This window comes from Citrus clementina, unplaced genomic scaffold (assembly GCF_000493195.1).
Source record: "Citrus clementina cultivar Clemenules unplaced genomic scaffold, Citrus_clementina_v1.0 scaffold_1, whole genome shotgun sequence".
Lineage (NCBI taxonomy): Eukaryota > Viridiplantae > Streptophyta > Magnoliopsida > Sapindales > Rutaceae > Citrus > Citrus x clementina.
The window spans coordinates 228,889-254,530 of record NW_006263303.1 but is presented as its reverse complement, the minus strand read 5'-3'; the positions used below and the strand labels follow the sequence as shown (position 1 = coordinate 254,530).

The 25,642-nt window shown below is 35.0% G+C and overlaps 3 protein-coding genes across 12 annotated transcripts; 2 read left to right on the top strand and 1 right to left on the bottom strand.

The window, feature by feature from the left end:
• Positions 1-6,622: 6,622 nt before the first annotated feature.
• Positions 6,623-15,658, top strand: LOC18053975. 9 transcript variants are annotated; one of them, XM_024192402.1, is made up of 20 exons: positions 6,623-6,802; positions 7,076-7,127; positions 7,481-7,612; positions 7,694-7,921; positions 8,215-8,301; positions 8,433-8,522; positions 8,610-8,736; positions 9,526-9,632; positions 9,953-10,121; positions 10,315-10,436; positions 11,027-11,155; positions 11,232-11,330; positions 11,426-11,483; positions 11,564-11,639; positions 11,727-11,856; positions 12,339-12,496; positions 13,013-13,085; positions 13,192-13,386; positions 13,743-13,836; positions 14,345-15,658. In XM_024192402.1, exons 3-20 carry the CDS (start codon positions 7,538-7,540, stop codon positions 15,259-15,261), a joined length of 2,934 nt encoding a protein of 977 aa, XP_024048170.1. In that variant the 5' UTR covers positions 6,623-6,802; positions 7,076-7,127; positions 7,481-7,537; the 3' UTR covers positions 15,262-15,658. The 9 variants fall into 9 exon arrangements, with proteins under 9 accessions (XP_024048170.1, XP_024048169.1, XP_024048167.1 ...); XM_024192401.1 differs by having other exon boundaries at positions 6,623-6,851; positions 7,484-7,612; XM_024192399.1 differs by having other exon boundaries at positions 6,623-6,851.
• A 1,275-nt stretch (positions 15,659-16,933) lies between these two features.
• LOC18053974 (calmodulin-like protein 6) lies at positions 16,934-17,628 on the top strand. The gene has a single exon (XM_006450046.2). The coding sequence runs from the start codon at positions 16,934-16,936 to the stop codon at positions 17,510-17,512; it is 579 nt and encodes a 192-aa protein (XP_006450109.1). The 3' UTR covers positions 17,513-17,628.
• A 23-nt stretch (positions 17,629-17,651) lies between these two features.
• Positions 17,652-21,081, bottom strand: LOC18053973 (basic leucine zipper 9). 2 transcript variants are annotated; one of them, XM_006450043.2, is made up of 6 exons: positions 20,665-21,081; positions 19,132-19,318; positions 18,776-18,953; positions 18,510-18,585; positions 18,229-18,354; positions 17,652-18,112 (listed from the first exon to the last, which is right to left on the bottom strand). In XM_006450043.2, the coding sequence occupies exons 1-6, from the start codon at positions 20,962-20,964 to the stop codon at positions 17,777-17,779; spliced, it is 1,203 nt and encodes a 400-aa protein (XP_006450106.1). In that variant the 5' UTR covers positions 20,965-21,081; the 3' UTR covers positions 17,652-17,776. The 2 variants fall into 2 exon arrangements, with proteins under 2 accessions (XP_006450106.1, XP_006450107.1); XM_006450044.2 differs by lacking the exon at positions 20,665-21,081 and adding an exon at positions 19,890-20,230.
• Positions 21,082-25,642: the final 4,561 nt, after the last annotated feature.

The following is a 25,642-nucleotide window of genomic DNA, read 5'->3' as shown; positions in this document are numbered from 1 at the left end:
ACCTTTTCGAGGGAAGATATTCTTATTTTAACAAAGTGATGAAGTCATTAAAATGTAAAAAAATATTTTAATATATTGAAAATTATTTTTTTTATCTATTAGTATACTAAAATATATATATATGGTATAAGTATATAACTTATGCTAAATTAAATACACATTAGAGTACCCTTTGATTTTCCTAATTAATTACACAAAGTACTCTTTTTTGTTGGCATTGATTGTACATTATTTTATCTAGAATTGAATTTTTTTTTGGGGAAAATTAATTAAGAGCAAATGGAAATAGCAAATTCGAAAGGAGCAGAAGAGGAGTTGACTTCTGAGGACACAAAAAAGATGAAGTACTTATGGAATTTGATATGCGAAGTGTTAAGAATGGAGCCGCCAAATTCTGGAACCTTTAGGGAGATATTCGATAATTGCAACCATGGTGGCGCTTGGATTGTCGTAGGCACCAAGATATAACGCTAGCAACTTCTTGACAATATCAGCTTCAGAATTGTCGTCACCAGTGCTCTTGTTTTCTCCAACACTAGCAGTGACAATATGTCTCTAGCTTCACATTAGTGACTGGTAGGATGTATAGTAAGCGACTCTCCGGCTGTTAACTCACCTGCTTATGGTTTCTTGTGTTAGGCTTTACCTTAACTTATCTCTTTAGTTTATGTTCTCTCTATTTATTCTTTGTTCTTTTATTGTTTTGCTATTTCTCATTTTGTTTTGTTTTTTTTTTCTTTAGCTTAGAAGTTTTGGGCTATGTCACTCTCCAAATATATTCTCTTTTATTTTATGGTGGTTTTGATTAATAAAAAAAGTGTCTTTAGCTTCCGATTTCCTCATCTCCAAGAACGTCCTTCTTTCTCTGGTTTGCTGTGGCCTCAACTTCTGACGAAGTTGCGTTAATGCTTTGATTGCACGATGGCATTTGGTCCGAGGAATGTTTATTGGCACTACAAAGAACTCTGTCATTACGCTGTCAGCTATAATTTGTCAAGCACATCGATAGTATCAGGATCATGGACATTTAACATCATTTGACAAGCTAATGCAAAAGTAAATTTCTTAGCTAGAGGATGAACCTTAACTTGTTCTTTGCCGTCCTAATGTGTCCTTAAGTGAGCTTTTGCTGCGGCATCAAGAGTTACCACATAACTCTTGAGAGCCGTTGGTTCAGTGAATCTGATAGCAGCTTTGCGGGCTGTCATAAATTCCTCAGGCAAACTCATCCTTTTATCAGAATTTGTAAAGAACTCGAGAACAAGTCCAGGCAGCCAAGGCCTGTGAAGCTTGTTGTCATTGGAAAATTAAAACCTGTTTCCCTTTGCTTTGCATAGAAACACCATGTTTTCTCCAAGATACGATGTCTTGAAAAGTTTACAAGAGTTTTTTTTTTTTTTTTTTTTTTTTCATCCTATACGAAATGAATTTTTCGATACGCTGGCCTTGTTTGGACATTGATTGATACTCTAATCTAGTGTTTCGCCAATAAAAGGCAACCCCTTGCCCCGCCGGTGGGACTGGGAGTACTTGAAGATTATTTTGATCAGGTTCGGTAGCATTATTATAGGTGTTTTTAATTATGGGTTTGGGTTTCAAAGCATGAAAGGGATAATAGAGAGTAATTAAAAGAATAAAGGAGTACAGGAAAATAAACTCCATCTATACGTTTAATTTGTTGATTGAATTGCAGAAGGGCGCGAGGCTTGTGTTAGAGGGAAAATGTATAGGCAAATAAGAGAAACAGCTAACTGTAAGTTGCAAATAGCCAATTTATTTACACACACACACATATATATAAATGATCAAATAATTTATTAATTTTAAAGAAGTTACTTTCATCATTATTCACAATTTAAGTGATTTTAATATTGCTTTTGTTAGTTTACCCCGTATTACGTGTTATTGTTTCAATAAACCAATTACGATAGGTAGGTAATATAAATCATTCACATCGATCTTTTTCATCAATCACAATCAATCGTAGCAGTGTCTGGGGTAATCTAAACTTTTGCCCAAATTACCCAATATGCAAACGCTTGTGATTATCTGTCCCCTCCAGATTTCTAGGGCGCGCGCACCTGTTTATTTACTCTAATTAATTTACGTCACTTGCTTTTGGGAAGTTTGATTGACAATAATCATAAATCTTTTTATCTCACAAATCACAGCGCATAGAAGCGTAGATAGCTAATCCGAGTGCCGTTGTAAAGCATCTAAACCTATCATTCGAATGGCAAAACGAGTTATCGAATCATATTTCATATTTGTGTCGTGTTAGTTGTTTGTCGTGTTAAATTTAGGTCAGCCCAAACACGATTCATTTAATAATCGTAGGTCCTATAACTTACTACTAATGAAATCAAAATATTTTAACACGATTATTAAATATAAAAAATATTAAAATACCTAAAATAACAAATTTCTAAAATCTTAAAATAACTTTCCACATCATCAAAAATAGAAAAAGGTCTTACGACTTACAAGATAAACAACCTTTTATTCTTGAACAAAGTCCTTCACCCAGCTGAATTTCTTGACCCAATTATGTATGAATACAAGTAATTGTACGTAGTTGAGCAAACTCTTTTCCATAAAATATCCAAATGGAACATATATAATACACACACACACACACACACACACACACACACACACACACATATATGAACAATGGAACAACATCTTTTGCTTCAAATTAAATCTTGATGGATCAAGCTCTTCAGAGTTCAACTGGAAAGTATTTTGGACTTAGTTTTATGTGTGTGTAGTATCTTTTTGCTTTAAAATTTTAAAGTGCGGGAAAAGTACATAAAAGTTTTAAAACTGTGGAGTTTAAGAGGCTTAAAACTTAAAGTATATAAACCGTACGGTTTATGTATTTTCTCAGACTTTTTGGCACTTTAAAATTTCAGAATGGAACTGACAATCGTCACTGATACGCATCCGCTATTATTTAAATTCAGCACTATTCTATTACCTTCCATCCTTTGGGAATTAGGAATTTTGGAAATGGCCTTTCTGAAACCTCCGGAAGCTGATGCAATATGCAGTCTTAGCACTTCACAGGCATGCCACATTCCATGAGTAACTCATCTTCTTTAATTATATCAAGTACATAATCTAAAAGCTTAGCTCATTTGGTCCTTTCTAATTTGCTATCACATTTGCTCTTTTTCTCGTCACATATATGTGCACATATATAGGAAATTCACAAAATAATTTAACGTAAGAACACCATCAGTATGCAGTTTCTTTATTGAAGCCGTACGTACATTTCAATCATGATCATCAGGCATAATTGGATACACACAAATCCACAGAATCCCTTAACGTACGGTAATAATATTTCATCAACAGACAACTTTTCTGCTTCAAAGTTATGTTAAAAAGCCAAGCCCATTAATCTTTAAACAATCATACATGTATAAGAAGATCAAATTGCCTTCGGAGTTAAAAAATGACTAATAATTTCACCAAAAAAGAAGAAGAAGAAGAAGGGGTTATGAGATAAATGAAATCTTTCAAACTTTCAGAAAATAGTAAGAATAAGAACTAAAAAAAAAAAATCATTCATTAGCATTTGCATTGGATAAATAGGGCTTGTCTTTGATATAGACTTGAGGAATTAATCTCAGCAAGATTAGGAAGATATTTGATAATTGCAACCATGGAAAGTTTCGTAAGCACCAAGCGAGTTATTATCGAGATTATTAAAATATCTTCTACTTGCAGATGTACAATTAATCGATATTATTCATCCCTGCTCAATCAAATTAAGCTTTAAACTAACTTGGTACCGCTCTTGTTTGACGCTCGGAATCTTGTCCCTGGAAGCGGCGAATTAATTGAAATGAACCCAGCGACTACGCTGCCAAATGATTTCTCTAGTTTTCAGGATCTTCAAATGTTGAACAACAATTAATCGATAAGCAAGCTAATGCAAAGTTTCCACCAACAAAAAGCAAGCCGGCAGTGCGTGGAAAGTCCTCAAAAAATTAATGAGAGAAGCTGGCTGGCTGGCTGGCTAGACCTGGACTTTACTAGCAAATAATTTCGTTCAATCTTATCAAAAGTGAAATCACACGCGAAGTTGCTGCTGCAAGCAAACCTCGATTTTTACGATTTTCTTTCAACGAATGAATCTCATTTTTCATAGCCCACATCCACTGGCATTTTTCAGCTAATTTAATAAAATCTTAGACACCGTACGCCAGATATGAAAACAGGGCTTTTTAATTTAATTAATTTCTTCCAACAACCATCTTGTTCGTTGGATGCTCCCCTACGTGTATCGACCATGTCAGTTCTGATTCTAAACACTCATTTTCTTAATTGATTGATATATATTTACAAAATTGAAAAATTAATGTTTTTATTTATTCAATCTATCTATCGAAACACCAAAAATATTCTCCTCTTAAAATCTACACATACTAAGTCCTACCTTGTGCAGATTTTTTTTTTTTTAAAAGCCAATAGTCATTAGATTTGAATCCAATGGTCTAAAATAGGATCCCGACTTTAACTAAGGTATGGAACGTATATGTTTGTGTGTGTGTATATATAATTATTTTTATGTGCGGACGTTCTGATTTTTTTTCGTGTGGATGCTGTTTAATAGTTAATTAAAATGACTCAGATTAATCCACATGATTTAATAGTGAATTAAAAATTAACTTTATTAATTCACATGATTTAATAATTTACCCGTATTAAAAAAAAAAAAAAGAGACCCACACTAGAGAAAATATATATATATATATATATATATATATATTAGTTGTTTGATATTATATAATTAGCCTCCTTGCAGATAGACAAAGTCAAAATTAACCTTGACAAAGTGAGGTGGACATGACATGCGTTATTTATTTATAGTTTTACACCAATATTTTCAAGCCTAATAGTGGACAGGACTTAATTTGCATGACAAAAATAAATTAACCCCTGTTAATTTTTCTAAATCAATGTGATCATATGTGGAAAAAAAAAACAAAATGCACCAGGCAACTTTTATTTGGTAAAGCTAATAGCCCGACCAAGCTTATATTACGGGATTTCGACTTCCGGATCCTTTCTAGGCTTTGGGAGCACATTCCCCCACAAATTCGATTTCTAGGACTAGTGACTAAAAAGTCCATTCTTCTCTTTAATTGCCCCCCTCCTTTTTTTTTTTTTAAAAAAAATTATTTTATATCTTTTTCTAATGAATGAATTGGAGCTTTACTTTTGATTCTCATATTAGAAACAACAACGACAACAACATCGACTTTGTGCCTTTTTACGTAGATTTATCATGTAGTATATTTACTTAAACAAGCAGGAAAGAACCCTCGCCGAAGCAGCATGGTCGGTCCACTGATCAAATTAAATTCATTCTTTTTTTTTTTCCTTTTTTAATTATAATTTGAAAAAAAATCTAAAGAAAAAAAAAGAAAAGAGAGTAGCTCTTCTCTCCTCAATAGTCAAATACAACGTACTTTTCAATGGGTGCATGGAGAAGAATTAGCATGAAAAGAAAATATGATGGCGGGCGGCTAGCTTCAAGCCACGCCTTCCAAACAACTTAACGGCTGAGATTGCTTTCCTCGATCCAATCCTTATGCAAGTCAACGGTCAAATCCCCTTGCTCCGATTCCACGCTATTTTCTTTTTCCCTCTTCAAAATGAGCCTCACGGTCAGAAGAGACACACTATATTAAATGAAAAAGAGGTATACAGTTCATTTAGTAATAATAAAGACAAATAAAATCTTATAAATAGTCCATTCAATAATAAGTAATTTAAAAAATTCATACTCGAGTATTCCCAACAATAATCGAACAGAGATTTCTTGATTTCTAATGGAGGAAAATCTCGTTATGTCAAATAAAAAAAAAATTCATATCAATACTTGTTAAATTTTCTACAACATTATTATCTTCTTTGTGGATATAGAAATAATAAAATCTCATAAACTTTATCATGATCAGGTATTCGAGGTTCGAGGTGTTTAAAATCTAATCCGATATGTCTAATCCACATAAATTTGATTCATAAATTAATGGGTTGGATTGGATTGAATTTAAAATTTAAAAATCCACAGTTGTTGGATTGGATAAAAATTTACTTCTTTGAATCCGTAAAAATTCAGGAATTCACAAAAAAATAAAATAAAATAATATTTATTTAATTATATAATACAAAAAAATAAAATAAAATAATATTTATTTAATTATATAATACATCGTTATTAATTAAGAAAGATAAAAAAATATCTTTTAATAAAATAATAATAAACAATGACCGTATCACATTGCAGCCACAATGTTATAAAGTGAATTCAATACCACAAATATTTATGCACAAAATTCTGCATAAAACAAAGCACCTGAGAAAATTCTATAAGAACCACGGGAGGCTGGCATGGGACCACGAGAACCAAATTCGTTCAGATGATTCCACGCTGCTGCTAACAGCCTAACAATCTTCTTCCCCATAATTCTAATCTGGTGTTCGTTTCTCTTCTCTTTGAATAAGAGACGAATTAGTAACATGACACGCGTCCTCTGAACTGATGACGTGCTATTTGACAAATATGTGTTTTATTTAATTAAAATTAAAATTAAAATTTAAAAGAAAGAGAAATTGTGAGTGAACGGGAAGGTGCGGCGACCGACGCGTTTAATAAACCTCAACAAATCGAATACAGACAGAGAAGAGAAGAGAAGAGAAGAGAGAGCCGAGCTTTGAATGAAACAAACCAAAATGCGATAATATCAATTTTCAGCCGTCGTCCTGCTCTGTAACAGCTTTAATTGTTAGTGCTTTGCTCCCTCTCTTTCATCTCTCTTGTACTCGTTTCGTTGGTACGTGTTCTCCATTAATTAATATTAACGATAATAATACTAATAATAAAATAACATCTTAAACAGACTATTATTATTATTATTGCATTATTTTATAAATTTAACTCGTTAATAATACGTATTTAAAATGATGAATGCCTTAACAGGTAGAGGCATTATTTATTCAATTAATTGTTAATTGCGTCTTTTCATTTCTTCTCCTCCTCCTTTCTCGATCATTTCAGTTTTCGAGCGGGTGGATTATATTCAGCTAGGAAGTTCTCGAGCTCTGTTTGTGTAAATTTTATTTTTTTCCTTCAATTTATTCAATTAACTCCAGCTGGATTGGCTTCTGGGATATAATCAATCAATTGATTTGCTATCTCCTGAGTTTTGTTGTGATATAAAATAAAGAGATAGACAGGTGTGTACTGTGTACAAACAAACATACTTGAATGCATTTATTGAATTGACTTTAAGAAGACAATTGCGATCGTGGGGTTTTTTTTTTCCCCCAAAAACAAAATGAACTTATTGTCTCTGTGATGTGAAACTCCAGCTCTCAAGTGAATAATGTGTAAAACGAATTATTTAATTTGCTATTGCAGTGCTAGTTACTCATTTTGCCATGTGTTTGCTTTTTCTTTCAGCAGAGGTTGGTATACCTAGTTATTCTTGTATTCAATATCTACACATAGCCACTTCCGATGGGATGGGGAAACATTTACCGAAGACGCATGAGTGTATTCTCAATGGCTATATTAATTTACCTCGACTATAAGGTATTAAGTTTCTTGATTATTGCTTATTGTCTTGACTTCAAATGAATGGCAATCTCATTTCCGTTCCTATTTTTACTACAGGCTGTTCAGCAAAGGGAGAAATGGATAAAAAAGTCTAAGATTTCTGCTCTATGGCAGAGGGCTCATGAGCGCAATGCCAAGCGTGTTCTCAATTTGATAATAAAGTTGGAAGGCTTGTGGGTGAAACTTGGACAGTACTTATCCACACGAGCTGATGTACTTCCTGAACCGTACATATCTCTTCTGAAGCAGTTGCAGGACTCTCTTCCTCCTCGTCCTGTACAGGAGGTAATAGTTTGTCTGGCTATTAACTTTGGAGGTCAACCAATAGTACGTGTGCAAGTAACAGAGAGAGAGAGAGAGAGGTGTTTCAATTCATCTTAGTATTGGGTTCTAATAATTGGTTGAGGAGAAAAATGAACCTTATTCATCAAATATAGAAGTGGGTGCATGATAATCTTTTTGTGTTTTTCTCTCCCCCTTCCTCCCCACTTCCCAAGTGTGGATGCATGCATGTTTTTCCTGCATCTTATGAGTATCTAATTACTTTGTCTTGCTAAGTAGTAAGTTCTGTTGTACAGGTTTCTCAGACCATAGAGAGGGAATTTGGGGAATCCATGGGTGGTATGTTCATGGATTTTGTCGAAACTCCTTTGGCGACAGCATCAGTAAGATTCTCAAACTCTAATTGGTAGTATTACACTAGTATGAGCTCTTTGATTTAATTTTTCTCAGAAGGCATGGTAAAAATCAGTGCCTTATTAGTAATTATTATTCAATTTCATGTTATACCATGCAGATTGCACAAGTACATCGTGCAACCCTGGTTGATGGGCGGCAGGTGGTTGTTAAAGTTCAACATCAGGGCATCAAGACAATCATATTGGAGGTTTTACATGCTTTTGGTTGAAGATGTTTGATGCAAAGTAAGACCTGTAGTTTTTATGTGACTACTGATAATGCTATAATTTTACAGGACTTGAAAAATGCAAAGTCAATTGTGGACTGGATCGCATGGGCAGAACCACAGTATGACTTTAATCCCATTATAGATGAATGGTGCAAAGAAGCTCCAAAAGAACTTGACTTCAATAGTGAAGCTGGTATGATCAGCTCTCACGTGTATTTTCTGGAGATTTTTATTTCACGTTTTTGTAATAGAGACGAAAATCTGTTTCTATTTTTATTTTACATTTTTTTACTGTGATTATTTTGAGTTGTCATTTGAGGATGGTTTGGGTGGGCAATTGGGTTCACTTGTGGATGGGCGGTAGTGATGGTTGTAAGAGTTGGCAAAGGTGTCAGTATAGTATGTGATGGCAGTGGCAGACTTGATCAGGTGGTAGAATGGCTGTGTCCGCCGCAGTTATAGCATTTGGGTTCTGCTTTTTATCGAGGTCACTTAATGGATGAAGTTGAAACTAAATTACATTGTTGTGGTATTGTGCTGCTAATTTTTGTGTGCTGTTGCCTTTGGAAACGGTTGTGCCAGTTCATGTGGTAGAGGAGATGGTGACAACTGCAATAATATCAAGTTTAGCAGCAGTGTTGTTTTTGAATTGGTGTGATCATAGTGGCAGCACTCTACTGGAGGCATTGATGTTAGGCCTATGGAAGTTGTGGACATAAAGGTGGTGACTATTGTGTGGTTGGCCATTCTCATCGATGTTGTTCATGAAAGTGAAATTTGACATCCTCAAATTGAGTTGGATTTCATTTTTGGAATTGGGTCTCTTAAGTGAACATGCAAAAACCCTTTGCTCATCAAATCTTTTCATCTGAAAACCCTCTTTTAATTTTTGCATCTCAACATGTGTTGTTATTTATTTCCACTGTTCAGCAATCAGCATGCTTTATTTTTTGTTAATGATACTTGTCTTTGTTGTTCGTAGAAAATACCAGAACCGTGTCTGCAAATCTTGGCTGCAAAAATAAACATGAAGACAGCAACAAGAAGCCTGCCTATGAAGTGGATGTTCTGATTCCAGAAGTTATTCAGGCAAGATATTTTACCACCTCTTATATTGTACTGGCAAGGCTGCATTCTGATGTTCAGGGACTCATAGTAATGATATTCTATTTCAAAATAAGTCCTCTCCAGAATCTAGCGTATTATATATATTCTCACTATATTAAGGTTTAGCAAAGTCCTATATTTGGAAAAGATGGAATGCTTATTTTATTTGTTTTACTTGATTCCTATTACTAATTTCGCTTTGATCTAGCTGCTGCTTCATAATTATTTTCTTTCTTAGAGTGGAGAATTTTCCTTTCTAATTTCACATATTGTAATCCGCATTTTTTATATTTTATTGACAGTCAAGTGAAACTGTCCTCATTTTGGAGTTTATGGATGGGATACGTTTGAATGACTGTGAATCTCTGGAAGCTTTTGGTGTTAACAAGCAAAAGGTTGTAGAAGAGATTACACGTGCATATGCCCACCAAATATATGTTGATGGATTTTTTAATGGCGACCCTCATCCTGGTACCTGCCTTCTCTTTATTGTTTCTCGCCTCTTTCTTTTATTTTTTGCCCTTGTTTTGCAAATTGTCTGCCAATTGAAGTCATTGTCACTATTTCACCAAGGGGTGGTTTTTTCTGATCACACATATGGCACTTGCTTAATAATCGCTTTTTCTCTACTTAGTCAAATGCATTATTGGGTATTTTAATGCAGGAAACTTCCTCGTTAGCAAGGATCCTCCTCATCGTCCCATTTTGCTGGACTTTGGTCTCACAAAGAAACTGTCAAGCTCTATGAAACAAGCACTAGCAAAAATGTTCTTGGCAGCTGCGGAGGTTTGGATTAAATTTTCATGATATCTTTTTTTTCCCCCCTTTTTGTTTTGGTTGAAAGAATATGGTAAAGAAAAAGAAAAAAGTTGATAAAGTCTATAAATCAAATATTGTAGATTATTAGAATAATTATTCGATGACTCAAATGTATTGGTAGTGTGAGTGTCTGAGAGTTAAGTGCTCTGATATGCAACAGTCATGTGAGTTCCTGCATGGCAAAAATGTTATAGTTTCTCTGACAGCCTTCAGTATTTCAGTTAAATGTATCTGGGTCAACTGTCATTGCTTTATGTGCTTTAGCTTGTTATAGGTGTTCATAGTTCCAGTGACAATTTCAAATTGACATTAATGTTTTGTTAGCAAAGGGTAACTAAAACAAAGGAAGATATCTGGATTTGAATAATCTAACTTTCTTCTTGCATAACAATTAAATGAAATTTCTTTAGATTGTAAATCTCATTCCTGTAAAGATTGAGTTGGCTTATTATGATGTTGATTCCAAGTGCCAATTTACCATTTTCTTCTCTGTTTCAAGATCAGTTTAAACCATTTATTTTTCATGATTATAATAATACCTTTTCTCTGTGTTATAGGGAGACCATGTAGCTCTTTTGTCTGCATTTGCAGAAATGGGACTTAGGCTGCGGTTAGACGTACCTGAGCAGGCTATGGAGGTGTCAACTTTATTCTTCCGCACTTCAGCACCAGCAAATGAAGCTTTTGTAAGTTTGCACAGTCTGTCAGGCTGTCTTTTTGTCTCAAGTATGTCCTGCATCTTCATGATTTCCTTCTCTTCAGGAAACTGTGAAAAATTTGTCTGAGCAAAGAGCAAAAAACTTGAAGGTCATTCAAGAAAAGATGAAGCTCAACCAAAAGGAAGTTAAACGCTTCAATCCTGTAGGGCCATATGTTCTCTTTTTGTCGTATGTTTCTCTGATATGTTTATCGACTATTTTGTCCATATGTAGCATAGTTATAAACTTTGCTTTCAGGTTGATGCATTTCCTGGTGATATTGTTATATTTTCACGGGTCCTTAATCTTCTAAGAGGTATGTGATAAGAGCTCCATTCTTTTCCTTGTTGGTTTAAATGACAGTCCCTTTATTTACCATATCCAACCTTGATTTAGGGCTTTCGTCCACGATGAATGTTCGTATAGTATATCTGGATATTATGAGACCATTTGCTGAATATGTTCTACAAGTGTGAGTCCTTACTGACCTTGATTGTGTCCTTGTTAAGGGTTCCTTTTTCTGGTTCATCTCTGGCTAAAATGTGGTTTCATTTCTTAGAGGCATTAATAAAGAACCATCAGTAAGTGCAGAGTGGATCTACAGTAAACCCGTCCATTCTGATGTAGAGGCGAAGCTGAGAGATTTCTTGGTTGAGCTGGGGAATGATGGCAAAATACTCGGAATTCAGGTCCCTACCTCTTTTAATTTTTTTTTTTTTAATGTCTACACAGTAGCAACTGAAGCTTAACCAGAATGGTTGGGGGGGGGGGGTTTGGATGGAGTGTATGATATTGTAATTTTACACATAATTTAGGGTTAAGAGCCCTCATTGTTTAAACAAATTTTGAACTGATATTAGACCTAATACCCTTGGAATGGTTGAGATTGTATCTGACATGTTTATTAATTTGCATGTGAAATGTAATCTGAGTCATTGGAAATGCATTATTGGAATGGCTCATAAAGAGTGTCACAATTTTTGCAAAAAATGGAATCTTGTTAGTGAATTTTGAAACTATGAAATTTCTAGCACGTAATAAAAGAAAAGGGATTAAATTTGTAAACCCACTATTATAATTGTCTCTACATTTAGTGCCTTTGACATGAAAAGGTTGACCTGTAGCGTATATTCTTCTTCATTTTGATGAAATTTTATAATGTTGTCTTAAGGTTTGTGCGTACAAAGATGGCGAGGTCATTATTGACACCTCTGCTGGCATGCTTGGCAGATATGATCCTCGTCCAGTTCAGCCAGATAGTCTTTTTCCTGTTTTTTCCGTGACAAAGGGTATCACAGCAGGAATGTTACATTGGCTTGTTGACAATGGGTATGTTATTTTTCTAGATGGGTGTAGTAGAGCTTTAGGTTTGTAAATTTTGAACTTTAGTTGGGTCTGTTACATACTTCCCGGAAAGTATCTGTCCCCTCACAATTCTCAGCTCTTAATGGAAGTTTTTGTCCTTATATATATATATATATATATATATTTTGGGGGGCCAATTCTCCTGCAAAATTCCCCTTTTAAGTCCTCTTTTGCACTTTTCAATATTTTCCACTTGTCATAAAGGGACCTATGAGTCGTATTTTTTTTATGCAGTACAATTTTTTCAAGCAGTACAATTTAAGGGTAAATTTACAATAATACATAGAATAATTATGGGTAAATATGTAAAGGAATTCATTCATTGTTAAATTAAAAAAGAAAAAATCACTAAAGTTTTCATCTACTCGAACTGTTGGAATACAGTTGAAATTAGAAAATCAATCCACAAGGATTTCAAATAAATGGATATGGTTTAATTGCTTTGTGCATTTACACAAATTTTGGGGTTTGTTCTTGCAGAAAACTCAAGCTTGAGGAGAATATTGCAAACATTTGGCCTGAGTTTAAATCTAATGGGAAAGATCTCATAAAGGTAATAAATCTTATCCCACAACTGCTAATCTCTTTTCATTATCATCTGAAAATAAGATGTACGCCTTCTCTAATTCTTGTGTATATGATTTGGTTTTCCTTTTCAGGTTCATCATGTGCTTAATCACACAAGTGGTTTGCATAATGTGTCGGTTGACCTTAGTTCAGAGAATCCTTTGCTAATATGTGACTGGGATGAATGTTTGAATCGGATTGCCTTGTCGGCACCTGAAACTGAACCTGGCCAAGAGCAGTTGTATCACTATCTGTCTTTTGGTTGGCTGTGCGGTGGAATAATTGAGGTATTATATATTTAGGCCATTATTTCTCACTTAAATTGCAGGGGTGGAGCTTGGCTTCCCCAATTTTTGGAAGAGAAAAATTAGGTATATATAAATATAGTGGCCGTAGCATGCGTCCTCTTAAATTGTTATTATAGATAGGCTGGCCTCTCAAGTTCCATTTTTTGCCTGTCCCTGATGTCTTGCTGCATGGTGACAAATTTAACAGATGTGTGATCTTACTTATATGCTGATTGGTATTAGATATGGTGGTCAGTTTGATCTGTTTATTGAAGCCTTAGGAGTGATAAGAAAACTTGCTGTACCCTCAAACTTTGTTTTGTCAGACATTCTAATAATGTGTTTGGAAAAACCAGCGTGCATCTGGGAAGAAATTTCAGGAGATTCTTGAAGAAGGAATAATTCAACCACTCTCTATTGATGGTGAGCTTTATATCGGAATTCCACCAGGTACTAACTTCTTGCTTCACCAAATACAAAGATCATGTTAACATGCTACAAGCGCTTTTCCTTTATTCAATATCTTTTATTTATTAGTTTTTCTTCATGGTGGAGGTTTTTGATTTTTTATTTTCTTTGATGAGAAAACTATGAGTATTTGTATTAACAAATAATAGACATATTATTCAGTCAAAGCTATACAAAACGGTATCAATACCCAAAAGTCTGATTTAACCCAAAAGAGACTGCCTAGCCCTATACAAATTATTGGTCATTTAATTCCATTCACTCGCTCTCTGTGAAAAAAAAAATATAATAATAATAATAAAATAAAAAGTCTCCAGTCAGTCCACTGGTAGAGAGGGTTTATGAATTGGCAAACATTAAATGCTACCTTTTTGATTTTAGATTTTCAGCATTGGATTGCATGTAATCAAATTGTGTCCCAAATTAACTTAAAAGATCCACACTATTAGTTAATGTAAATTGAAATAGTTTTAATCAATGGCTCCCCCAGGTGTGGAATCTCGACTTGCAAGCCTTACAATAGACACGGATGATCTCAACAAGGTCTCAGGGATTAACAATCGCCCTGACCTGCGCCTGCCCTCCTCATTCCAGCCTGACAAGATTTCCCAATTAGCTGCCATCACACCAGCTGTATTTAACATGCTCAACATTCGCCGTGCCATCATACCTGCTGCTAATGGACATTGTTCAGCCCGTGCACTTGCTCGCTACTATGCGGCGCTAGCTGATGGTGGTGTAGTCCCACCTCCACATTCTCGTTTGTCCAAGCCACCACTTGGCAGCCACCCCCACATCCCCAAATTTCCTTCTCATGAGACCTCAAAAAAGCAGAAAGGAACTAAGAAGGAGTTACTTGCTGCTTTGAAGAACAAAACAAATAACTCTGAGCACGGCCATAAATACACTAAAGATCTTGAGGGTGGTAGTCACATTAGAACTGCTAGCGGTGACACTTATGCCAGGCTCATAAATATTGAGACCAGTAGCAGTAACACAAGCACAACTGACAGCATTTCAAACACTGATGAGCCGCAGAGCAGTAATGTCAGAAAGATATTTAATAATCCCAGGATACATGATGCATTCTTGGGAGTGGGTGATTATGGGGATTTGGCCTTGCCAAATGGGAGATTTGGACTCGGGTTTAAGAGATATAACACAAGGGATGGATGCTATATTGGTTTTGGCCACTCAGGCATGGGTGGATCAACAGGTTTCTGCGACGTGAATAACAGGTTCGCTATAGCAGTGACCCTGAACAAAATGTCTTTTGGTGCAACCACTGGAAGAATCATCCATTTTGTGTGTTCAGAGCTGAATCTCCCGGTACCAGAGGACTACTTGAGATTTGCTGAAGTGGAGCATGATACACCACAAGATCTTGGTCAGCCATTGATTAATTGAAAATGTACAATATATATATATATATATATATAGACAGACACACACAAACCCCTTGCTCTTTTTACTTATACCTGCACTATTATCTTGAAACCTGCAAATTCAGTAAGTGATATTGCCCCTCAAATTTGGATCCGAAGGATGAACGATGAAGTAAACATCTGATAGAGATTATTTTCATTAGTATACGTTTACACTTAGGACGGAGAAGGATTTGCTCATTTTTGGCCATAGCAGCTCATGGTTGAGGCCGGAAGTTGATAGGCAAGCTTCGATCATGCACCTACCTATACATTGATTGATTTAGAAATTATCATTCATAAGTAGTATACATTTCATTGCTGTGTCTATTATTGCCTTCATCTGCCAAATTTAAGATGAATTTAGGTTCTTAATTATTTATCAAGATCCTAGAAACCCAAAAATGCGGTATTTTTCTTTCTATTGTCCATTAAGCATGCAAGGATATGGGTAAGGCGATCCAGGATGACGGACAGAAAGCAATATTGAAATTATTAAAATAGCAAATAATTTACTAGGTACATCAACTACTAATTAAAGCTGTTTCTGCCTTCTCATGTGCTGTGTTCATAATAGTTGAAAATTACCATCCCTATTATTATATAAAGATCTCAAATCTGCATTCAACGGAGATATTTTAAGATTTGAAGCATCCAGTTTCAAAAAATAAAATAAAATAGTGATGAAGTAGCACTCGATGTATTTGGTGCTTCGCAGAAGCTGCCTACTGCAGTCGGAAATTTATACATGATCATCACTCTCTGGGTGAGTTGGATTCTCTGTCACCTTTAAATAAATACGAACAAATTCTTGTTCATTGCCCGTTGGTTGACTTTAAAAGCAAAACTTGAGCACAGCACCGGAGTGGGCTTACCGTGTGAATCTCTTAGTGCGTCCTGAGATTATTAAATTTAGTTACTGATTTCAGGATTTATAATACTGATATATTTCAAACACAATTATTAGGATTATTTTTACTTTATCTTATATAGTATTATTTAGATTTTAATCATCTTTAATATTCGAGCGACGTTTACCTTCACCTACATTTTAAAAAAAAAAAAACGGCCTTCACTCAATTATTTTTCATAATTGAAGAAATATCGTGGGGGCTCGAACGATTCTCCTTACAACTGTAAAATTTATTCTCACATTATATAATATTTAAGAATTCGTGACAATCCCAAACATGCACTTATGGTATAACACATTGAAAGGAGAAAAACTAAGATTAAAAAAAAATAAAAAATCAGATCTACTCTTTTTATGTTACGGTAACAAGTAGATGCAAAGAAGATGTCGTGGGTTGTACGACACGATAAAAGCAATTGTGATCTGCGCAGAGTTGTTTAATGCACTGAACTTAAAATTATTTAAGATGTACACAACGCACTTAACACTCGCACTGTCCCTGCTACAACTAATATATATTCCATACATTTTGGACAGCTAGCACTCATGTCTACAAATTAATCCGATTTAAGGTGTAACGATATATTTAAATTTGTAATTATTTGAAAGATGGCATTTCTAGTGATTATTATCAAATCCGAGGGTGCAATTCAATGGATTTGATTATATAAGGGACATGCACGTTAATGAATAAACGAATAACTTGGCATAGTCTCGTACATTATTGTTTTGGCATAACAACATGCTGGGCATTTCTGGGGCTTGCTCTCGTTTGATTGGAGACTTGGTGCAAGCCATTGGAGTTTCGAGACCAAGGTCAAGCTCAAGTCATAATATTGTTACAAATTCCACTCGTGAGTGTGAGCAACAAACAGAAACTGCAGGTCCAGTTGATGACTTGATGCTGCGTGCATTAAGAGCAGTCTTCGGCATGGAAAAGAATGGGAAGATTAAGAAGGAAAGAGCAAAGAAAGTTGTGGAGAAGCTCGGTTTAATATACAACGAAGACGAGAAGTCAAGCTTTGATCTGCCCGGCACTGGCCTAGAAGATGAAGTGCCCGTTGAAGAAGCTCTTGGTCTTGGTCTTGGAGAGCTTGATGGAGAAGGGTGTGGGCGAGATGAATTGCTACGCAAAGCTTTCAAGATTTTTGATGAAGATGGCAATGGATATATTGATGCAAGTGAGTTGAAGAGAGTGCTTGAATGCTTGGGGTTGGACAAAGGATGGGATATGGGTGAGATTGAAAAAATGTTGAAGGTTGTTGATTTGAATCTTGATGGGAAGGTTGATTTTTGTGAGTTTGAATTGATGATGGGCTGATGATATTTGTCCAAGCTCTAATTGTAAATTCTTCATTAATTTGTTCCCTTCATTTTGCCATAATGAAAATTCAATTTGCATTATAGATCTAGCACATCATTATTAATTACATATATAATAAGACATCTAACTGCTTAAATAAAGTCTCAATGCAAATCAGTAAGACATCAAATAAATTCTACAAGACAATAACCTAGAATGCAGAGACAGACATATGTGTATATGAAATATAAAAAAGGAAAAAGAAAAGGTTCTAATAATTAATTAAGGCCAAATATCTGATGATACACAGCTTAAAGCATCGTTTACGGCAGTGTTATTGGAATTGTGGATGTCGGGATTTGCAAGTCCAACTCCAAGGGATGAACGATGCCCAGAAGTTGAGGAGATTGCAGAAAATGATGCGCCATTTCCAGGAACTGTGAGCGTTGGCGAGACGTTCGCAAGCTGATGACGACCAATATTATTATTATTATTATTGTTATGACTAGTAATAATAGAATTGATTGGTTGCAGTACTGGACTCAAATGGCTCTGAAGAAGTTGGTTCAGTCCACAGGTTAAGGATCCTACAGACACTACGTCTTCAGCCAACCTCACCTACAAAACAATTTACAATTTACAATCACACATTAACCATTTTTCGGATAAAATAAAAAAAATAAAGCACAAAAACTTATTGATTTGGAGGGAACCATATATGATATAATATATACCTTGGCTCTAAGAGCTTCCACATCCGATTTAAGCACTCTATTATTAGTGTTGGCCTCTTTATACTGTTGAGCAGCATCTGTAAATTGCTTGTATAGAGTAGCATTTTCTCCTTTCAGTCGCTCAACCTGATAGTCAATCATTCCCCCAACCCCAATCAAATAATTAAGCCCTTTTCAATTACCAAATATATATTAACCTTGGCGCACCACATCCCCCCGCGGGGGCGGGATCATGGTGATTATATTAATTAGTGTGAACGTGAACAACATTATAAATTAACCTGTAATTCAAGCTCTTGCATATGTGCTTGCTTTCTTTTCCTCGATCGCCTCGCAGACTCCCGGTTTGAGACCATCCTGGAATTAACCACAATATAATTAACAGTTTTGAGCATAAATAACCAGTCCTTCTCTAGCTAGATCCGTCGGAATCTGTGTCAGCGGTCGCCCACTAGATCATATTACCATAGTCTATATATATAATCTATTGAGGGAGAGAGAGAGGGGAAAGAGGGTATGAATTAATTAAAACAGAAATAGTAGATACCTTCGAATACGTTTTAAATCAATGGGGTGGTCAGTGCTTTGTTCACAAGGACCAGCTTCAATTTCCAGGTCTTCGTCATCAGAATGGTCAGCGGAGGAACCACTTGAAGCTAGTCTTGCTTTACAATCTATGGTGTTTGTTTTATCACCAGACGTTGGAGTTGCAGCTGACCAATTTCCTGTCATCCAAATTCCAGACCATATGCGTTAATGATCATAAATCAAAACCTCATGATTAGTTAATTGATCTAATACTACCCTTCTACAATAATAATTAAATTAGTATTAATGATAGGTGTGTGTTTGTGTGTGTGTGTGTGTGTGTATATAACTATGTAAGTATAAAAGTAGTCCTACCAGTAACACTGCCACAAATGGATGACTGGGAATCAATGGTGGTGGTAGTAACAATTGTGGAACGCTTACTGGAATTGGGATTTTGAGATTGAGACCATCGTTTGTGAAGGTTTCCTGTCGTCACACTCACTCCCCCTGTGCCTGTATTTGACGATATTATTCCTTTCATCGCCATATCCTCATCATCCTGCTTTCATTAATTTCCATGCAAAATAATTTTCTTATTAATTTACGGTAATTAACCCATACATGTATCAACAAGATCAAAGATACAATTTCAGAACAACTAAAAGTCCTAACACTAACGATTTTAAACAATTTTTTTTTTGTTTTAGCATTAAAAGTAAATATAAATGCCACGTGTCCAACACAATTCTTTTTTTTTTTTTTTAAAGTACGAGGGTTAGTAAAGTTTAAAATAAATTTTAAATCTATTTATTTTAAGATAAATGATCAGCCGAATAAAATTATTTAAAAATCATTCGGGCTAACATCTTAAATGTTATTGTTCTTAAGATAGTAAATAGAAGAGGAATTTTGTAACATATATATCCTCTCTTGTGTTCTAGCACTTTCTTTCTCTTCCCAAACACTACGAAAAAGTCCTCTGTCCGAGTGCACAATCTCAGCAGTATATTCAACCAATCAAGACCTGGCAATTAGTAAGCATACCAACAAATAAAATGCTTTGTGCCCCAATATCTTTGAAATTAAAAAATATATATTCCAGGTCTCACCAAGGGATCTAGCGGACTTACCAAATGACAGGGCTTGATTGGTCTCAACGTATTGACGCGGTGCAGAACCCACGGAGGTATTTCTCAAAAATAGTTGGGTAATAAGTAGACTGTCCCCAGGGATGGTACAATTTTAAAGGTTCTTGAACCTTTGAATTCTCTATTTCTTCTTTATAATTTGTTTTTAAGTACGAATTTATTTTGTGGCGGAGGTTTATTAAGATCTTTTATGCGGCTGCAACTACAGAACTTTAAGGGCGTTGTAATCTCTAATTTTGTGGGTTTGTTAGACAGAAAAATTGTATTAGTCTAGGCCCAGATTCTCTAATTTGGATACTTTTTTCTTTTTTTTTTTTATTAATTTCATAAAAGACAAGCAAAATAGTCACGTATGAATGAATGAATCATTCTTATTTCTTTTGAGTGCGCTAGGACAGGAACAAAGTCAAGAAAACCCGACATAAGATTGTTATTGTCAGTTACTAATTGGCCAAACCCAAAAGCCGACAAATCCAGAACGACGTGGCCTTTCTCTTACCCTACTAGCCTTATTCTACTACAGTCGAAATAAAAACAACTCAAAAAAAAACAAAAAAAACTTGTGGTGCTATGCATCTTTATAATATAATCTATATATAGCTTGCGTGCTGTACAACAAATGAATCCATATTCTAAAATTGATATCCACGAAACGTAATTTATTATTTACACATACACACATCCCACAGATAGTGAAAATCAATTGAATTGATAATAATTAATATGATTAAAAAAAAAAAAAAAAAAAGGAAGTTACCCGATGGTTTTTGAAAGCGAAAGAAAGATGTTGGTCATGACCGTCCTGAAAGAAATGGTGATGCAGATGCTGATGCTGATGAATATTAGCAATATTATTATTGATGTTATTATTAATGTTATGATCATCAACAGTTGGATTTGGATTTGGGTTTGGAGTTGGTGTTGGAGTTGGAGTTGGTTCAATTTCACTAGAAAAGAACTCTTCAAAAGCCAGCTCTGAGGGGCTTCGTTTCATAATTTCTCCAGGCCCCGAGCCTAACCTCTCTGCAACTCCTGCTGCTGCATGGTCCTTCATCATCGTTATTCATCAACTATTGAGAGACGCGCAAGAAGAAGAAACAAGGTGAAAAAGAAGAGAGAGTGAGAAAAGGGGGAGATTGTATGTGATTCAGCTGCGTTATATAGTAAAGTTAGCATTGTGTCCAACATTAAAAAAGAAAAAAAAAATATATATATATATATATATAAAAAGTACTTTCAAAGTGGGGGCACTTGAAGTTAAAGTTTGATGTTCTTAAATTACAATTATGGCCTTGTTTGTCTGTTGTATTTACTTAGATTACTAACATCTTCACAGCTAAGTAACCTGATCATCTCACTTCCAAGTGCCAACTGATTCTTTCAAATTAAAGTATATGACTTGTAATAAAAAATATATATAACAGTAAAAGTAAAAGTAAAAGTTCAATTGTAAAAGACTAATGAGATTCCTGACTAGCTACATGTAGTTGAGTAAAAATTTAGATGCATTTATCATAGTGTGTATGTCTGTGTAAACATATACATACAGTGATTATATAATTAAATACACAATGCATGTCGCCTTATAAATTAATCTTGAATTTAACAACATCCTATTATTTATTATACGGAACTGGAAATTGAGATTATAGAATATATTTTCTCGACTGAAAAGATAGGCTAAGATTCTGCGGAATAGTGGACAGACTTGGCTCGGGAGTGGAATCTCATCCCCTGAGTGCTCAAGAGAAATGTGAATAATTATTTTCCCAAAGTCGAAGGAAATGTGTTGCAATGCAACAATGCAGAATCCACAGGGTGGGCCATCTGAATTTTTGCCACTTTTTTTTCTCTGTTAGGTGATTTGTTCTGGACCAAATGCCAAATATTTCGCTAGAAGCAGATAAAAGTATCCGCATTTTACAATTCAATTATTGATCAATCGATTCCTCAAAATCTCCACGGAACTACATCAATCTTTGATACAATTGTTTGTGAATACCAAACAAAGTTGATGATGATGATACAGAAATTTGACCAGACAATACCTTTTTCGGTGCCCAAAAAGCTCCTTTATTTCTGGGTTACTCCTTTTTTTTTTCTCACTTTTTTTTTCTCCCTTTTTTGCGTGTGTCGTGCCAATGATATTGAAACGCATTCAAAGACCAAGGCTGCGTAAGTAGTCAATAAATGCACACAAAACAAGCAGTGTAGTCTTGAAGATAACTTCTTTAGTTGAATGGAACAACTATAGGAGCGAATGATTACATCACAATGGAATCTCCTGCCCTCACCATTGAAAGATCTCAAGATCTCAAAGTTTTTTTTTTAAAAAAAAAATTATTATTAAACTCACAAATTTTCGTTAATTTTATCTCAGGACTTATGATATATCATATAAGCTATTAAAATACTTGTAGTGCGAGCAATAAATAATAGAAACTTTGTGAAATTATTAGAGGTTCCGTTTCAATGCAAAGGCTATGCTGCTGCTGCTGCTAGATATATACTCATCATAATAATTCATAAATGGGAGCAACCGAGCGTATACAAGGGGTGTTTCGGTAAAAAAGAGGGCAGAGAAAGGAATAAGAAAGAGACAAGTGGAACAAGTAGATGGAAAGGTGATATGGACAGCCACCGACCCTAAAACAAAAGGAAAAAAAGTTAAGACTGAAGGCTGAGAGATGCTTTCATATGTCATGTTCAAAAAGGAAGTTCAATTCAACTCCACTTACTCTTTATTTTTATTTTTTTTAAAGCAATGAGATTGAGATCGAGGGCTTCTCTTTTTCTAACTTTGCTTTACAACAATTATTCATACATGGAACCTAACTTTTTGACAGTGATTTACCAAGTACCCCAACCCAGCCCCATGCTGATGCCACAATCCATAAATCTCTTATTATAAGTTGCTGAGTTCTGGGGCAAATTTGCAAATGACTGCTGCCTTCGGGATATAATTCAACTTCATGATCTCATACAAAAGTGAAAAAGAAGAAAAAAGAAAGCAAACTAAAGCTCTCCGGCATTGCTCATTACTTTTTTTATCCCAAAAACAAAAGATTTTTGTGGTTTCTTGTACGTTTTTGTTATATGCTCGACAATGAAACTTTTGGTTAATTAATTAAAGACCGAATCGTTTTGTGGCTGCTGCCCAGTGCCAAACGCTAGGCAAATCAAATTAGTGTCCAAAATCAATTGGGACCAAGTTTTTCTCCACGTGACGTATGGGTAGTAATTCAACAGGCTCGATCGGCAATTACCCTTGAGTACAGAGGGCGACATGTACTTTATTAGACTAGCAAACCTGTGGTCGAGCTCTTGGGATCGAAGTTTTCTTAAAGAAAAATACAATTAATGTAGCTTTTCTAACAAGTCTATGCCGACAGGAAGTATAGCTTGTCATCCACTCGGGCCAGGAATCAATAATTCTCCGGTTGCAGAGGTCCCGAGCAGCGGAGTGTTGAGTGTTAGAAAATGCATATTTATAAAGGAGAAAACCGTCATTTTACATTTTAAGTCTTACTAACAACCCTTACTTTTATATATTTAACCTTCTTGTGATTTAATTACATGTGTTTTATTTTAATTAAGTATTTTATGTATTTTAGGGGCATTATAGTCATTTCACAATAAAGGAGAGATCAGACGGCAAAATGGACATCACTTTTGAACTCAGGACGGTCGAAAACCTTAGGAGGAGCATAAAAGGAAAAATGGCACTATTCACATGTACGGTACTATTCACGCGTACGGTACTGTCTACGTTACTGTTCACGACACTGTTCACATAGACGGATGATGACGTGGCATTGACCGATGATGTGGCATTGACTGATGAGGTGTCACGATCCTGTTGGACTAAAATTCTTATGTACTGTTGATGGTGACGTGGCAGCATATCAGTGGACGAAAAATCTCGCATACAGTGCATGCATCACACAGGATTATTTTCAACCAAACCGCGTTACTGTTCATCCGGGTCAAACCGCGTTACTGTTCAAAGTCGGGTCAAACCGTGTTACTGTTCATCCGCGTGGTCAAACCGTGGACTGTTGACTGATGACGTGGCGCAATCCTGAGCGTCCAAACTGTTTTTAATCCGATGGCCATGATTTACTCCATGTATCTATAAAAAGGGGGCCTCCCCCCCCTAATTTGATATCTCTGAATCCATTTTTGGGATCCATTTTCTGTAATTCCTTCTCCATCTTGTATTTTCTTCGTATTTTAATAAATTTCCATTTTGCCCCTAGTTCAATTATGAGTGGCTAATTTTCTTTCAAGCTTGGGTTGAAGGTGAAGTCTCAACATGTGTCATGGGCTTAATTTGGTAAATTTACTTTTTCTTCCCCTCTAGTTTTTGTGGATGTTTTGACTTCTCGTCGACAAATAATACTAATCTTGTCTAGTACCGCCTTGGTTTCACCGGCCCTCTAGTATAAGGTTATTATTATTTGGCACGATAAGCCCTTAGCACCATATTGATTAGAGCGTGGTTCATGAGGTGTGGATTCCCCCCTCATGATTTAATTGGCATTAATACGGATTATTTAGCCCATGATGCATGTTGATACGGATCCAGATACCCAAGTACGTCAATTTAATAGAATTCTCTTCAATTTCTTCTCGCCATTGCAATTCCAATTTTAGAATTTATTCTCGCCATTTTAATTTAAGTTTTAGCATATACCAAATCATTTCCACCATAAATCCAACAACCCATTTACAAAATTAATTCTACACAATTAAAATCCACCTCCTCGTGGGATCGACACTCGTCACCATAGATCTATACTACAATAGATTCGTGCGCTTGCGAGTACATTAAAATTTGCACAACAAGTTTTTGGCGCCGTTGCCGGGGAGGTAAGTAATTTTAATTCATAGAATTAATTTTTGTGAATAATTTCTTTTATTTGTTTTCTTGTATTTTTTTTATTATTAAAAAAAAAAAGAAAAAAAAGTGAATTTACATTTAAAGGTTAGTATTTCTTTTCTTTTTCTCTTCTTTAAAATTTTGTAATTTAATTTTCCATTTATTTTTCTTTGTAATTTTTTTTTGTTTATCTTATTAATTTAATTTTTAGTTAATTTCTTTCACGTATTTATTTTTGTGTATTTTTATAGAAAGGTTGTAATAGCGCAATAAGGTTAGTATCGTAATTTCTCACTCTTCTTTATTTTTATTTGTTTTGTTCCCATCTTTATTTTTTGTTTTGTTTGCATCTTTATTTTTATTTTATTTATTTTGCATGCATGGTCGTAGGTCATTATTACCTAATCTTGAACCTATAGACCTTGAACTAGAAAAAACACTTCGCACACACAAACACGTTAAAAATAAAATGGATTTACAAGCACCACAGGAGAGGCCATTTAAGGACTATTTTAGTCCCTTAGCTAATTTGAGCACGTCATGCATAAGATACCCAAATGTAGCTGCTAGGAGTTTTGAATTAAAACCTAGTGTGTTAAATTGTCTCCCTACATTTTATGGCCTAGAAAATGAGGATCCATATAATCATTTGAATGATTTTCATGCCATTTGTCAAACATTCAAATATGAGAATTTTTCAGATGATGATGTTAAACTTAGACTATTCCCATTTTCTTTAAAGGATAGAGCTCGTTCATGGTTAAATACGTTGCCTGCTAATAGCATTTCATCATGGGAACAAATGGTAACTAAATTTTTGAATAAATATTTCCCAGTGCATAAAACCAATGCT